Source organism: Spermophilus citellus (assembly GCF_964194105.1).
Source record: "Spermophilus citellus genome assembly, chromosome: 1".
NCBI classification, from domain to species: domain Eukaryota; kingdom Metazoa; phylum Chordata; class Mammalia; order Rodentia; family Sciuridae; genus Spermophilus; species Spermophilus citellus.
Window position 1 is genome coordinate 248311604 of NC_138182.1, and position 16492 is coordinate 248328095.

The 16492-nt window shown below is 42.2% G+C and overlaps 1 protein-coding gene across 1 annotated transcript; it reads right to left on the bottom strand.

Moving 5' to 3' along the window:
* Window positions 1–1046: 1046 nt before the first annotated feature.
* Window positions 1047–10915, bottom strand: ISL1 (ISL LIM homeobox 1; the record flags this gene model as incomplete). Its single annotated transcript, XM_081303090.1, has 6 exons — window positions 10789–10915; window positions 9784–9973; window positions 6895–7154; window positions 4831–5117; window positions 3489–3656; window positions 1047–1163 (listed from the first exon to the last, which is right to left on the bottom strand). The coding sequence occupies exons 1-6, from the start codon at window positions 10814–10816 to the stop codon at window positions 1047–1049; spliced, it is 1050 nt and encodes a 349-aa protein (XP_081159216.1). The 5' UTR covers window positions 10817–10915.
* Between the last annotated feature and the right edge of the window lie 5577 nt (window positions 10916–16492).

Sequence of the window (16492 nt, forward strand, 5' to 3'; positions counted from 1 at the left end):
GACAAAACACATAGAATTAGACATATAATTCAAAGACCACGATACAACCTTTATCTTTTTTTTACTTCAGCAAACAAAAAAATAATGTCAAATGACATGAAAAGTGGCAAGTCTTCTGACAATAAATAATAAATTACTTTATAATTTTTGCAATGCAAGAGCAAACAAAAAAAAAGTTTCCTTTTTCCTCTTTATTTCCAGAGAGAGAAAAAAAACCAGTCATTTTAACCAATAACTATACACATCTTTGGGGGTAAAGTTCTTGGACAGACACAAGTCAAACACAATCCCGAGACGCTTGTGGCAAAATAGAGGTAACCTTGTTGCAATGCTTTATAAGTTGGTTTTTAAAACTGAATTTAAAAACCTTTAAAGTCGCTTCAGACTTCTTGATAGAGGATGGATCTCAAAAAAAAAAAAAAAAAAAAAGGAGAAAGGGACAAAAGTAAAAAGGAAACCAGCTATAGGACATGCTAAGAGACCCAGGATTTCAATTAACCCCTTGTTAGTCAACTAAAAACATCGCAAACCAATGCAGCTCCACCTTCCTGAAAGGACTCTTTCCAGCCAAGGAGGCCAGTCTCTCTTCCTGATCTTTGCTGGAGCTCTTGTTTGGCAAGGCAATGACCAATATAGAAACAGCACCATTCAGATTTGGACGGACTAGAAAATTTTCTATTTCTGCTTTTTTTTTCTAGATGTGCAGTGAAATTAAAATGCTTTTTTTTGAGATCCTTGAATAAAAATCCTCTACGTTTTAAAAACGTCTTTTTTTTTTTCTTCAGTACTCCTAAGGTCATTGAATAGCGTATGTTGGGTTTTAGGTTTTGTTTGTTTTAATTCTAGTAAAATCCCATGATTGTCTTCACAGTGTTGCTACCATATCACCTTGTCGTTAAAACAGACTTCGTGCATTTCATGGAGCATTCGTTTCTTGATTCAGTTTTCATTGACTGGGTCGTTAAATACTTTAGTTTCGGAGTTCAACATTATAATTTCCCACTTTCTCCAACAGGGAAAAAAAAATACATCTGAATGAATGTTCCTCATGCCTCAATAGGACTGGCTACCATGCTGTTAGGTGTATCTGGGAGTTGAGAGGACATCGATGCTACTTCACTGCCAGTGGAATTAGAGCCTGGTCCTCCTTCTGAAAAATTGACCTGCATGGAAGGTTGAGAAATAAATAAAGTAGGCTATAATTGTATTCAAAAAGTAAATTCCACGTACAGATGTATGTACAGATGTTTTGTAAACAGATGGACACGTAGATACATACATAATATAATTTTAACATGCTTATAGAAAGCCTATGACGAAGAGAAGTCAAAAAGAAATCCTCTCACTTTCCCATCTTCTTAAAGATCTGTTTTAACTCAAACTGAATTCCCAATTCCCAACATTATGTTGCATTAAATTATTTAAGAACAAATGTGTTTCCCACTGTAAAATGGTATCACAACTCTAACCATGCTTGCTCTAAATAAAATTATCCTGCTGGCAACATGTTGCCCTGGGAGCAGGCGAGTTCTCAGTCTCTAGGCATCAAAGCCTCTCTTTTTGAGTTAGAAAATCCATAACACACGCTCAGATCAAGTGACAGGAGATTCAGAGAAGGCTCCATGAACAATGATTAACTCCTTAGAGGACTCACAGTATGGGTTTTCTTCCTCTGTCCTGCTGCTTCTCTGCTTCTTGCTCTCTCTTGCATTTTCCCTCCCTCCTCCTTTGCTCCCTATTTCTCCCCCCCCACCCTCTTCTTTCACAGAGGAGATCCATATATTATAACATCCTCATATTATAAATATCCGGCTTTTCCTTTTAAATGAAAAAGCACTGCATTACTGTTGAAAATCTCCTTAGCTGACCACATCCTGATCCCTTCCTCAGCTTCCCCTCTACTGCTCCTACCTGACGCTAAAGTTTCAGAAGGTACAAACATCTGGCTGTCCAAAATCTGCCCCTTACCTTCTTTTGTGATTCAGGTTTTTATTCAAACAAATTATCAGATTAATAACTTTAACTTAAGCTCTTTTCTAGTTTGAGAATCTACTTACCTTCCTTCCTACTCTGTTAAACTTTTCCATTGTGAGGTCAATGGATGAACTTCTTAAATTTACCTACCCTTTGCTTGGGGCACTTAGAGACACAGGCCTGGGGGCCAACCACTTGCCTCCAGACCTTTACTCACAGTTTACACCAGGGAAGCAAATGCCCTCTGGGTAAACAGGAGGGTGGAAAAACTGTCCTCTCCTAATGCTTTATCTTTACTGCTCTAGGAAGGATCATGCTTTTAGGATAGAGCTTCATGTTCTATAAGACAGGATTTTATAGGGTTAATGACACTTTAAGAAAAAAATTATAAGCCAGATGCAGTGGCACATGTCTATAATTCCAATAACTTGGGAGGCTGAGGCAGGAGAATCACAAGTTGGAGACTAGCCTCAGTAACTTACCAAGACCCTCAGCCACCAGTGAGACTGTTTCAAAATAAAAACAAAAAGAACCGGGGATGTACTTGGTAGTAAAAAGAAAAGAAAAAGACTGTTAAGTATATATAAATACCATATTACAAAGGACACATAATTAATACTTATATTTATCTTGGCCTTTTGGAGGTTAAAAAGGGGGAAATAATTATCTTTTCTGAATGTGTAAAACATATTAATGTAAAATGGGTTTCCCAGGATTAAATAAGCACTCTGATTGTTAGAGCTATGTCCCTTTTCCTATATAAATGCCACCACAGTATATGACTATATGACACTTGAATTTATATACTTAAAAAACATTTAAGTAGTCTTTTGTATATGCAATATAGCATTGTATAGCATTGTATATTACAATATTCCCAGAAAGGGATACAGTAATAAAAAGTGTTGATCAACTACTTGAACTAATTCAATTAATTAATAAATCTCTATACTGATAAATCTGAAAATTGTACCTGGACAGGTGCCTGCTGCTTATTGATAACAACATTGATTATGTATTATAACATTGCATATGTATTACAATCACTTTGAATTGGGCCCCGGAATATCCCATTCTCTAGATGTTGAAGAGAGAATAAACATGCTGATTGTTGATTCAAATGCCAAGGTGATCTCTAAAGTTCCTGAAAATTCTAAAAGTCTAAGGTGTTTAATTTTGCAGCCCTTATGCATCTCTTTTCACACAAGTCATCTAGTTGGGTACCTTGAAGTTAATCCCAAAAAGCATGTCTGATTAAAAAAAAAAAAAATTCAACCTATGGAATCAAATTTCGCAGTCTCATGAAAAAAAAAAAAAAAAGAGAGAGAGAAAGAGAGGCTTGTTTTCCTCACATTTGCCCCACTCCCTTCTCTTTACCAGGACACCTCCTCAGTCTCTCCCCAACCTGGGGTCAGGGAATACCCTCCCCCAGAATCTTTCAGTATATGACAGTTAAACCAGAATCCCTTTTCTGTTGGGAATTTGCCCTTCTCTTTCTGTGAGCTGACACTTACCAGTTGCTGAAAAGCAGGCTGATCTATGTCACTCTGCAAGGCGAAGTCGCTCAGTACTTTCCAAGGCGGCTGGTAACTTTGCACCTCAACTGGGTTAGCCTGTAAGCCACCGTCGTGCCTCTCTGGACTGGCAGCTACCATGGGAGTTCCTGTCATCCCCTGGATATTCTGTGAATAACCCCCCCATCCCAACATGTTAATGAGCAAACTCCCTCCCTCCATTGTCTGCACAGGCTAAGCAAATATACCTGGGTATTATCTTATCTCTATGGTGGCCCTTTATTGATTCAGTTAATCTGCTGCACCTATGGATATGAGCTGGAGTTCAGTTTTGTTTTTCTACTTCTGTAGTCTATATTAGGTCTACCTAGACCTTTTTAAAACAAATTCTACTTTGACTGTGATTTTTCCCCTTACCTTTGCAGCTGATCCCCAATTCCAACTATGGGCTTTCACGAGTCATAATTTCCCCCTTCTGCCTCAGGACATGGTGGTTTTCTGGGCAGTTTTAGTTAGTTGCAGACTTTCTCCAAGCAGTTTTCACCTCCCAGAGCTAGCCCCCACTCCCAAGTCTTTGGATCTGGCAGCTATTGTGCTATTATGTACTAACCAACTTACAAAGTACCCTGGCCCAGTCTTGGCTGGCCTGCCAAGTTTAATGACAGCAGGTTTTATGGCATTTAAAAATAGGGCAAGCAGTAAAATGAAAGGGGGGGGGGAGGAAAGAAAGAAACTCTTCAGCTTAACTTAACCAGGAAGCCTGCAGTGGGGTGCTGCCCTAGATAACAGTGCCAGTGGCCTGACGCCTTTGTGGAGGCCTGGGCTCCACCAAGGGTGAAGGGTGGAGGAGGAGATCACCCAGGGGGACCTCCCCAGCCTAGAAGTGCATGGGCAAGTCTCATCAAGTAGTGGGGGAGGCCCTGGAGACTGGCAACATGACTAGTCCCCAAGCCCCAGGATCTAGACTAACACCCAAGGTGTTACTTATTGTGAGAAATTGACAGTCCCCAATGCTCATTGTCACCTACCCTGGGAGGGGGCAATTGAGTCCTTCAGGTTCACATGTTGGTAAGGTTCAGAGCCTGAGCCCACCCATAGGGATGTGAGCTCCTATCACTTTGATAAGTGCCTTTCTAATCTATCCAGTGCTCAGATCAGCACAGGTTGGGCATCAGGGTGGCCTCCCCCAGCCAATTTGATCCATACTTTGTTGGGGCTGGGGATAGGAAGGCCACCCCATTGCACTTCAGCTGGTGCAGGCTAGACTGGACACACAAAGGCTCTGCATTTCCTCCTTCCTCTTTATACTTCAGTCCCCTGCCTGGGCCCCAGGGCCACTCACAGTTTTGTCATTGGGTTGCTGCTGCTGTAGCTGCTTCATCATGATGCTCCGCTTCTTATCCTTGCACCGCTTGTTTTGAAACCAGACTCGGATCACGCGGGGGCTGAGGCCTGTCATCTCCACCAGTTGCTCCTTCATGAGTGCATCAGGCCGGGGGTTGGCAGCATAGCAGGTCCGCAAGGTGTGCAGCTGCTTCTCATTCAGCACAGTCCGCACACGGGTGGTCTTCTCTGGCTGCTTGTGGACATGGGGCCGCAGGGCTGGCTGCCGGGCAGAGATAGGCTCCGCTGCGGGACAAGGGGCACCATGAGCACAGTCCAGGCTACTAGCTCACCAGCCAGTTAGACCAGGCCTCTCAGGACTATAAGTAGAGCTTTGGGGACAGCAGAGGTGGTGGTGAGGAATGTGCAGAGCAGAATAAAATCTCGATCCTGCTCTGTAATCTACAAGGGTTAATGCTGAGTAATACAGGTCTGAACACAGCCCTTGCTCCTGTTCATATCAACACAGCCTTAGCCAAGGAAAGGGCTGCTCAGGATGGTTCCCCCAGCTCACATCAGAGACAATATTTTAAGTGTTCTTTTTCCTCCTTCCTCCCTAATTCCCCATATCCAGAATGGGCTCAGATTACAACAAGCACCCCCACCTCCATACTGGGAGTTTCCTCTTGGGTAAAGGCCACAGAGGGTACTAGGGAAGGAAATGCAGAACATCCCAATGACAGCTAGAATGTCTGCAAAGGGAAGGTCCAGAATTCTGCTAGAAAGCCTTGAACTATAGTCCCAGAGGACAGTCCTTTTAATGGTCTAAAAAAAAAAAAAAATCCCATATTTCTCCCATCTCTCCATTCCTTGGTCATTTTAGTACTGAATCAACATGGGTTGGGCAGGAAAGGAAGCCTGACCCTCAGCAAAGGAAAACTGAAACTCTATTGAGCTGCCTCCATTAGAGATAAACTACTGACTAGGAAATGATGTGCTTCCACATCCAACCCCCAATATTTTGGGCTCTTCTGTATTTCCCACCCTTGGCTTTGCCTTTATACAAGCTATTCACAAATCCCTAGAGAAAGAATTCTTAAGAGCTGCCAGTAAGGGGCCAGCTGCGGGTGGGAGGGAAGAGCTGTCTTTTCCTCACCTCTAGTATATGGGAACTGATACTTTAAAACTACATGGTGTGGGGGAGGGGCAAGGGTTGCAAATCTATTCAGAACTAAAAGTTAGGTACTGAAACAGTGCCTCACCAGAGTCTTGGTACTGGCCAATTTTGCTCTGTTTCCACTTTCCTTTATAGGGAACTGGCCTTCTGATCTATATGGTAGAAATCCTGCACCTTCTAAGATCCCCTGGGGTCAGTCCAACACCTATGGGGTCAATTTGGAGCTACAGCAACAGGCTTGAAGATGAAATTCTCACCGAATCATATAGAATGAGAACGAATGGCTTAAAGAGTCAGGCTTCCTTTAAAATTCAATTACTGCAGATTAGCTTGTTGACAGTTTTAAATTACAGCTCTGCACAGTGGCCTGCAGTTATTAAGACCTTAACTTTTCTGGACCAATTCTCCTACAAAATGATAAAATAAAATCTAAAAATGTTTTAGAGTGGGGAGTAATTCTCAAGGAAAAATATATTTGGTAGGATAAATGACTTAGGGCCATCTAAGCTTCCTTCATTGAGTTAAAGGAAGCTCCTGGAATCTAGAACTCCACCCCTTTAATTAGGCAGCTCAGAGAATACCTGGCGGGGAGCTGAAGCCCTTTTCAGAAAGCTATGGTTTGGAAGCCAAGGTAAGCTGACAGTACTGTTTGGGCTTGTGTATACATGTGAGCACAAGCGGTATTGTGTTCGTGTGTACCCATATATAGACACACAGACTTGTAGGTGTGGTTGCGGCGTCAAGGCAGACAGTGTGTGCATTGAACCTTGCTGCAAAAGAGCAGAACACATATAACACTTCATTTAACTGCAGGTCTGATGTCGCGATCACCCTGTGGCTACCAGGGTTGCTACGTCCAGTGCCTCTGCCTCCCCAAGCTGGGTCTGACTCAGGGCGAAGGAGTACCTGCCATTTGCAGCGGCCTTGCTGGATGCAAGGGACTGAGAGGGTCGCCGGCACCCAAGCTGGCTCTCTCCACCACATCGTGGTCCGCGCGGCAGAAGAGCCCATCTTCCCGCAGCGCAAACTCGTCCCCGGGAATGAGCTGGCGGCTGCAGGCCACGCAGCGGAAACACTCGATGTGGTACACCTTGGAGCGGGCGCGCATCACGAAGTCGTTCTTACTGAAGCCGATGCTGCACTTGGCACATTTGATTCCGTACAACCTGCGTAGGGGTCCAGCCGGGACAGAAGACAAGCACAAGGAGAGGGGGTCACTTGAGGCAGGTACTGCCCTGGCCCAAGATCTTCAGTGATCCCAGCTGTAAGCCCCCGAGATGCCCAGAAAAAAATCAGTTTACCGAACAGAAGCAAGGAAACGGGAGGATAGAAATGAAACCTCTTTCTCTCCGTTCCCTCCATCTCTTTCCTTCTCCTTCTTCCTCTCCTTTTTCCTTTCCCAAGAACCTTTGTATCTCAGTTGGTACCTCTTAGTTCAGAATACTCCACCCCAAACAAGGGAAATTCATTCATGGATTCAAAACCTTTGTCGCTATTCTTGCGACCAGTCCCAAGGTTCTCCTTGTAGATCTTAGCGGGAAGGAATTCAGGGGTGCTCTGGTGACCAGTACTCCTCCACTTTTGTTTTCTTATTTCTCAATTTTAGTGGCTAGAAATATTTCTGATATTGCAACAAAAAAGGGGACTGGGGAATGGGATTGCCACTGCACTTCATATGTGCACACATACAAATACACACAGAGAATAACAAAATGAAACCTCTGGGGGTTTCCAGGTCCCCTCTTTTAAGGCTAGTACATTCAAATCTTTATCCCACCAAAGATTTTCCATAGGCAACAACAATGTTATTGAAAAGTTCCCTCTCCATTCTTTCTTTTATTATTATATTAAAAATCTGCATCTGCTCTCTCTTTTTCAAGTTGTGGAAGCATCTACATCTTTTTCAGTTTCCTTGAAAGCCATGACCAGTCTAAAAAAAAAAAAAAAAGGAAAGACTCACTTCTGAGGTCTTTCTACTTAAGGTTGCACTGCCTGGCCGTCTTAGTGACTATCAGAATAACAGAAGCCCAGCCGTTCCTTCAGAGAGAATGAAAGAAAGAGAAAACGATGCACACAAAGCATGGGGAGATTTTGAAAATTTTGAAATCCAAATGGTCTGTCTGCTTTGTTTTTACAACTGCAGTATTTCCAAGGGCAAGTGCACACACACAAACACAGAGTTACAGAGTGGAGGAAAGTAAAAGAGCAATTGGGTTCTTCTACAATTGTATGTATCCAGAATTAGGAACATGCAGGTCTGTGCAATTGAGCAAAACAGTATCTCCATAGGAGTAAAGATGTTCTTGGAGGTGTCAAGTAACTCTCCAGAATCTTGAGTTTACATGCCAATTGAAGAAGAAAGAAAGACAAAAAAGGGGAAAGAAAAAAGGAAACAGCTCATTTGTCAAAGGTTAGAGGTAGATTCAAAAGTTTTCCTCCCTCCACCTACCCAATGTGAGATCTTCCATTTTATAGGATGAGGACTTTGCCTATGACCAAACAATTTAGAAAATCCCTCCCCCTTCCTGTACCCCACTTCCCCTACTTCCTCCCACTATCCCCCTAAGTATTAAAAAAACCTCCCTTCGTGTACAGTTCAATTTTATCTATCAAAATTATACTCTCTGCTTCACAATTTTAAAAAGGAGAAAAAATATTGGATACTATGTGAGCAGAAGAAAATTGTGATTGTGTATTAAATCTTAATTAAACTTCAACAAAAGTTCTCAAGCTCCAAAACCCTCCAACTTACAAAACCTAATTATGTGTTAATAGCAACTGGAGAATTTTTAAAAATATCACTTAACATAATAGCAATGATAATCTTTTCTGTTTGTTATTAAAACTAATACAATTTTCTTAGAAATTGTACTGGTTTCCTAAGGGAGAAAACAAAGTTTCTGACATCTACACTGGTCCGAGAAAACTTGAGACTAGCAAAGCCCCATGTAGAGTAAACTGAAAGAACAATAACAACAACAAAATCAAACTCAGAAAGTTCCTATGTAGTTGCAGTTGTGTCAGTATGGGCAAATCACTAATTTTATCACTTACTAGATTTTAATGTGAGAAAGGAAGCTGTTCAATTATCTAAATATACCAATTGTTCCTAGACAGATGATGGGCAATTTGATCTGCTCTGTCTAATTCATCAGCTAAGATAAGATAAGAAAGAAAAGACAGTCAAATGTCACCAAAGGGTTAATATTTAAAAAGATTAAATTTCCGGTGTTTTTGCAAGGAATATTTCAGTTGGTTTTGAAATTTCCCAGGAAGGAATTCTTACCCTAAAAGTAAAAGGGGCAATATGTCTACTTGCTCTTTCAAAATTCATCTCCAAACATGCTTCAAACTTTTATCTGTTTCAGTGACACCTCCAATGAATTTTTAAGTTACTAATAAAACAGGAGTAAAATAAACAAATAACATTGTTTTATACAGTGAAAATCAACCATATTTTAAAGTTTAGAAACTCAAACTTATCAATCTTTAAAGTTTTTATTTGTTTTGGAAGGGGAAGACAAAAGGAGGAAATAATTTGAGCATCACAAATTCCAAGAGTAATTTACTTAATACCACACAATTTATGACACCACTGTGAAGGGCCTTTTCCCCCCTAAAAAGTAAAATGAAGAGTGTATCTTAAATTTTTAAAATACACTTGACAACTTTTGCATGCTACACTCCATTAAGGCAAACTTCCCCAAAAGACAAAGCCATACCAAATAACACAAATAAGAAATGGGGAGAGACAGAGAAATCTCACACAATTAAGAAAGAAGGATAATGGCATACCTGATATAATCTCTTTTACAGTAGGTTTTCCCATCCCTAACAAAGCACGTACAGCTCTCGTCCAAATACTGATTACACTCTGCACATTTCAAACATGCCGCATGCCATTCCAAATCCGGAGAAACCCTCAGAATATACTGATCGTGAATTTGATTGCCGCAACCAACACATAGGGAAATCAGACGTTTTTCTGAAATGAAAATAAATACATGATTGACTAACCGTTTACTTCCTACAGAGATAAACACACTTTTAGTGTCGTTCTCTTATAGGGCGTACTCTGGGAGGTTTTTTCTCCCCCCCACCCCTTTTTAAGAGTATTGCACTTTGGGATGGTAATTGAAGTGTGCCATCAAAATCTTGACTCGTTTTTAAAAAGGAGGTGGAATATATGTAAAATGCAGATTTGAATAGTCTACATTTGTAAGCCTAGCACGCAATCAAACCCGCTCATTTTGTATTTTCCCCCTCCTACCTCTTTGCTATAATCATTGGGAAAGATTATGGATAAGTCAAGTCAAAGAAAAGGTTTTGACTAGAAGCGTTAAGTGAACGCAGAGATGTCTATATTTTCCATGAAGCACGCTCTTAAACAGCACATAGGACTGGATATTGTTAGCAATAGCAGACATCAATACAGTTGTCACTCGTTCTCTTTTGCAAGTCTAATGCTAATTCGTATCTCCGAATATTGTATGTGCGGCAGACCTTTGCAACATAATAACCTTCTCCTAGAGCTCAGAATTCCAAAGGAGGAAATCATCGCTTAGCACCAGAAGACTAGGCTTTGGGAGGAGGGCACACAGAATTCAAACACAAGGTACAATCAGTTTCCCGAAGATCAGAACCAACAGCAAGCATGCAGGCGGCAACAAGAAAAAAGCCACCTTTTCTTTCTCTCCAGGCAATGACTTCAACTCCGAAGAGCCCTTTGCACCCGTGCCTAAGAGATACCCCCGCATAAGAACAGCAAACCGAGCCCCACAAGGTAAAATAGCCTCTTACTTTTTGGTGGATCTCCCATGTCTCCCATATCTGTGAGAGGGAGTAATGTCCACAGTGAAATGGTGGTTGTACAGTTGGTGAACAGCCCACAGAGAGGATGCTGGAGCTGTGGCTAAGTGGGAAATAGTGGCCCCTGGGGTTGCCAAAGCTGAGAGAGCCGCTGCCCGGCTGCGCCGCGCCCTCGCAGATCCGGGAGTCCACTTTAAGCCCGCGGAGTTGGCGAAGCAGAGGCGCTGCGGCGGCGGCGGACTCGGCGCGGCTCGGGCACCTCTCTTCCTTATCTCTTACTCAAACTTCTCTGCTCCAACTCAGCTCCATCGCCATTGGTCTGACGCAGCGCGCGGGGACGTCAGGCGAGCGCCGCGCCCATTGGCTGCGGGGCGCGCGGCGCAGCTGTTCTGATTATCATATTTCAGCCTTGCCACTGCCGAGTGCCACTGACCGCTCGGCGAGCCCGCGGGAGAGGATTAGGGCTCCCGAGGCAACTTGCTCCGGGCTCAGGCTGTTCTCCCCCGATGCCCAGGCTGCCTGGCTACTCGGCTGCTCTGGCTTTTGGCCTCCCTTTCCTCCTCCTCCTCCTCCTGCCCCTCCCTGCTTCTTCCCGGCTGCTCCGCCTGCGCGCTCGCCTCCTGTCGCGCTGCTCCTCCGCCCTGCGCTCCTGGGGTCCCCACAGTCAGCTGGCTGCGTTGAGCGCGGGGCTCACTTTTCTGCCGCCGGTGGCGAGTGGCTGGTGGGTAGGTCCTCGTGTTGACGAAGTCCCTCCTGGGCTCTAGGAAAAGGGGGAACTTGGAACAGTCTGTTTAGCTTGGTTGGTCCCACGCTGCAGCGCACAGCCCGGGGCCTGGCGTGTCTTTACTGCCTGAACTCCCGAACTGGCTGCCCATGGCTTGCTAGGGAAAGAAGAAGCGGGAATGGGTGCTTAGACCCAGAGGAATTGCTCGCTGACTGCTACCCCATTACCTCATCACCCCGACCTCAGAACTCCAAAAACGTGGGGTGGGAGGAAAGGGGCTCTTCTGGCCATAGAGGACAATCAGGTTGGAAACGCACAGGTAAAACGAAGTTGACTCCGCGGACTGCCTCTCTCCTTTTGACCCGCGAAGTCTGCTTTTCAGTTTAACTCTAGAATTAAAGTGTGTACTAACCCGAAGCCAACGAGTGAAATGATCTTCTGGTAGGCTGAAGTAAAGCGGTTATATAATGTCCAGATTCTCTCTGGTGATGTCTTGCCCTCTGTTTTTAAGCAGACTCGAGCAATTAGCTAGTCCTGCTTTGATAATTATAAAGACAATTCTCCGTATATTTCTAGAGACTTAAAAAACTGTATTAGTCTAAGAGCTCCAGTAGGAAGGAGTCTCTTACAGTGAAATGCCCATTTCACTGCACTAAGAGTGGATATAATATTTTTCTCTCGGGAAACTACCTGGAGAGAGAGAAGACTGTTGGCTGCATCTCGCTGGTAACTTTTCTCAATAATTTTTTACATGCTCCCATCATCTCTTACAGTTTCCCAAAGACAAAGTCACAGGAAGGCCACGAAGAACTCCCATATTTCCCCCAAAACTTATAAACAGCCATCCCTTATTTAGCGGTACTTTGAATTTTATCTTTAAAAGCCTGCATCATGAGCCGTCAAAGGCTTAATTTCGGTATCTTGTGGCGGCGAGAAGATTCTGTGGGTTAGGAAACTCCTTTCTTTGTATCTTTCACCAGATCTAACCTTGATAAGACCTGTGAGCTCTCGGATGGCCTCAGTGGCTGGGTTTGAACGGATATGCCTCTACAAAAAGCAACTAAAATGCGTGAGTTCCCTCCTGATATAGCTGGGACTTTACCAAGAACTGATAATAATATTATTGTCTTATTTATTTTGTTTTCTCTCAAAAAAAAAAGATTTCAAATTTGATACCTTCTTTTCCATTCTTATTATGTTAAAAATGACTGGAGTGCGTGTGTGGAATTGAAAGTCAGATTGGCACAGGTTGATAAAATTTACCAGTTGTGTTTTGTTTTGTTTTAATCCATGTTTCTAGTCTCTGGTGTATGCATGGAGCCCTTTGTCAAGCTGGTTCTGTAAAGCTGATGGTAGTAATCGCTACACTAAGCAAGCCTTCCCAGTATACGGGCGGGCATGTTTCCCTTACAGATAACCAAATTGACCCTAGTAAAAAAGATACCACCATAACACCAGAAAGTAAATAGAGGACTTGAAACAATCATATTCCCTCCTGCCATGTTTATAACATGGAATTAAACACCAGAAACACCCTGGTGAGTTATATTTGAGACCCACAAAACACCTTTACTGCCCACCCTCCTTTCTACACACACACACACACACACACAGAGTTGTACTTTAACTCCTTAAACCCATAAGCAATCACAAAGAATTATTGCTGATGATAGCAATTCTAAGTAGAAAATCTGGCATGTGGCTCTGATGAAATCCTGCAGCAATAAGCAGTTTCACTATAATGTTGAAGACAACAGGTTTTCTTTTGCTTAGCCCAAACCATTATTGTCAACCATTATTTTCTTAGTTCCTAAATTAACAGAAGCAAGGATCCATGCATAAGATACTCTCTTGGAGGGGACCCAATAATTATGTTGTTCCATGATGAATACGCTCTGGAGATCTATGTGTTTGATAGTACATTTTGCATTAAAATCAAAATTCGATTGGCAGCATTATTTCACTTTACCTGAAAGTTCTAATGTGATCAGATCCGAATTTCCTTAGTTAATTGCTACATGTAGGTTTAGCATACTAAATATATCTGTGAAAATTTTAATGTTTATTAAAATACATAAAACTGATTACATAAAAGTATGATTAGCAATATTTTTCCAGAGTACTTGATCACAGGAGCGACCTCTTGTGTTCAAAGGGGAGATGAGACACTCTCCTGTGGTAATTGGACTCACTTTGACCTTTGTATATACTGTTAGGTCAAAAATATATCTTTCAAAACATCAGTGGTGTGAATTTCTGGTTTGATCTCCTCTACTGACAAGAGGAAAAGAAGAATAAGTATTTGTGGAGTTTAGTACCAATCACTCCAGGCTGACCCAATGTACCTTATAGTGTCTGGTCTGAATACAACAGAGATGCTGAGAATATGCTCCTCTTGAGTCTGTAGCATTTGCCCACGTGCACTTTTACACACCTTCCAAAATGCAGCTGTTACATCCAAGCTTCTAGTGAGCTGTTATGCCTGTTTTTGTGAGCTGTTGCTTTCTTCCTCTGCTCTAAATAAAATTAAACATTCTAGATCAGACAATGCCAGATGTGGATTCCTGAACAAACATCATGAAGTCAATTTACTTTCCAAAATATTTTAAAAGGTTTTAATTGCACTTGAAAAGTAAAGTTATACATTTAGAATTTACTTCTTTCTACCAACTTCTGGCAGATATAAGTGAATTGTAAGTTGTTTTTTTTTCAGAAATTATGTACTGCGAGAAAGCTTTTTCCTTCCCACCTAAGAAAGACTGGCCCCTAAGAGGGGCTTCGATTAGTTTACTTGATCTATGAATATGGTTGGCAGTTTTTTCCCCCCTTAGGGAGATGTTGCTCTGTTTAGCCCATACCAGAACTAGATTTGAAAGAGTAGAACAATTAGGCTGCTAGTTTCAATGATTGAGGTATTCAGATGAAAAAAAAAAAAAAAAAATATATATATATATATATATATATATATATATATATATATATATATAACAGAAGGATTTTTATATTCTGGTTTTCCACAAATAATTTATTTGGGGTTCAAAATGAAATGTGAACAAATTTATTGAGCTCCAAAAATAGGTATAAAATATAGACACACACACATATGTGTGTGTGTGTGTGTGTAACATTTCTCCTATTCAGTTTTTTCTGTGTCTCTAATCATGTGAAATAAGGCTATATAGACTGTTGGTATCTTTAATCACCTCCAAGGGTGAGATAAAATTATATGCACTTAAACAGAGTCGGGATTTAACCATTTGTATTCCATGGAGAACAGGATATGGGTGTTTAGAGCTAATTTGCCTCTCTTCCAGTTGTTGTTGGTGGCTTAATGAGAATGGATCAAGAGAATCAGTGCTCTAATTTCAGAGAAAGAGAAGGAATCTCCCTCCAGGTACCACTGGGTATGAAATTATTCTTTTCTTTCCATCGTTTTTTGTACTCTAAAAAAAATAAAAATAAGACTAAGCAGTGATAATAAAGGCAGCTGTTAACAATAACAAACTTTTAGTCGTGATTCTTATTTTTATCTCCTAGGACTCCTGCTGCGAATGTGGTTTTGTTGAGTGTCAATTGCTTTATTAACCAGATAAAACAATCTGGGTGAATTAGCAAAATTTTCTTATGTGCGCAGAGCTTCTTAGCCATGAGTTAAGGCAATTGTTTGGATCACCAGCGTTCCTGGGGTTTTTTGTTTGTTTGTTTGTTTGTTTGTCTGTTTGTTTTTGTTTTACTGGCAGATGACAGCCTGCAAGGCAGCGTTCCCGTGCGGTTCGTTGCTTGGTTCTCAGCCTAGATAGAATTGCATGCTCTGGGCAGCGATGACGAAGCCACAAACCTTAGGTCAGTCCCGAACATGCAAGGGTCCACAGCTCCTTCCTGGAAGGAGTTCGGTCGAGCAAGGACAGCAGTTTGCTTCCACCCTTTCGAATTGTGCTTCTGGAAATATTTATTATAACTTCTCAAAATCCGCTGAAACCCTTTTCAAATGAAACTCTCCCTGCCCCTCTTCTCCTGAACTAAAACGTCAGGAGCAGACGGTTGTTAACTAAGATCTGAGCGGAGCCCAGGTTGGAACAAGAGTGCAGTGTGCTGACTGAAAGGTCTGACCCAAGGATCATAGAACCCTGTATTTGGCAAACCTTTAGTTAAATGAATCGGATTCTCGTGGAGGTATTTGGAGTCGAGAGAGGCAAAGATGCTTTATTTTTCTCCTATGTCCTGAGCGGTTCGGCTGAAATTTATCAGATCTACGTTAAATCTAGCAAAACACTCACTGTTTCTCCCGAGCTCGTGAAATCCTGAGCAATTAAACTCAGTCTAGTTCATCAAATCAATCAAATCTAGTTGATTATTCTTTCCAAAAGAAGGGACCCTTTCCCCCAGTGCAGTCTTATCTAAGGGGCAGCTCTGAATTTAATGCCAAGGGATTGTTTCTCTGGCCGGCGGGAGGTTTTTCCCTGATGATGAACGGGGGAGGGGAGACGAAGGTACCTTGGAGGAGGTCAATTGGGGGAGGAGGAGGAGCAGCAGAAAATTACCAGCCACGCGAAGGAGGGAGCAGGAAGCCCGGAAATCTACCAGGATGCCTCAAGAACATTCCCTAAGTCTTTCAGAATCAGCGCCTTAAAAAAAAAAAAAGAAAAAAAAAAAAGCCTCATAAGGTGTTCCGGGCTGGAGTCCATGGGTGGGCTGAAGAGGTGATGTCAAGAATTATTGCTACTTTATGTGAATTAAACTGGCCGCTAAAATGTGTAAGGGAGGTTTAGTGCAGCCGAGGTGCTTGGATGAGGGCAGTTTTTATAGGGGCGGTGTGGTGTGGGGGGGAGGATGCCCATAGGTGGCCTCTACCAGTAGACTATCAGTGGAGAAAAATCTTCCAAATCCCAGTAAATACCTAGTCAGTAAGACAGATTTTCATGACAATTTTGAAGGTCGCCATATGTCTGCCGCCACTCGGTGGAGGTGAAT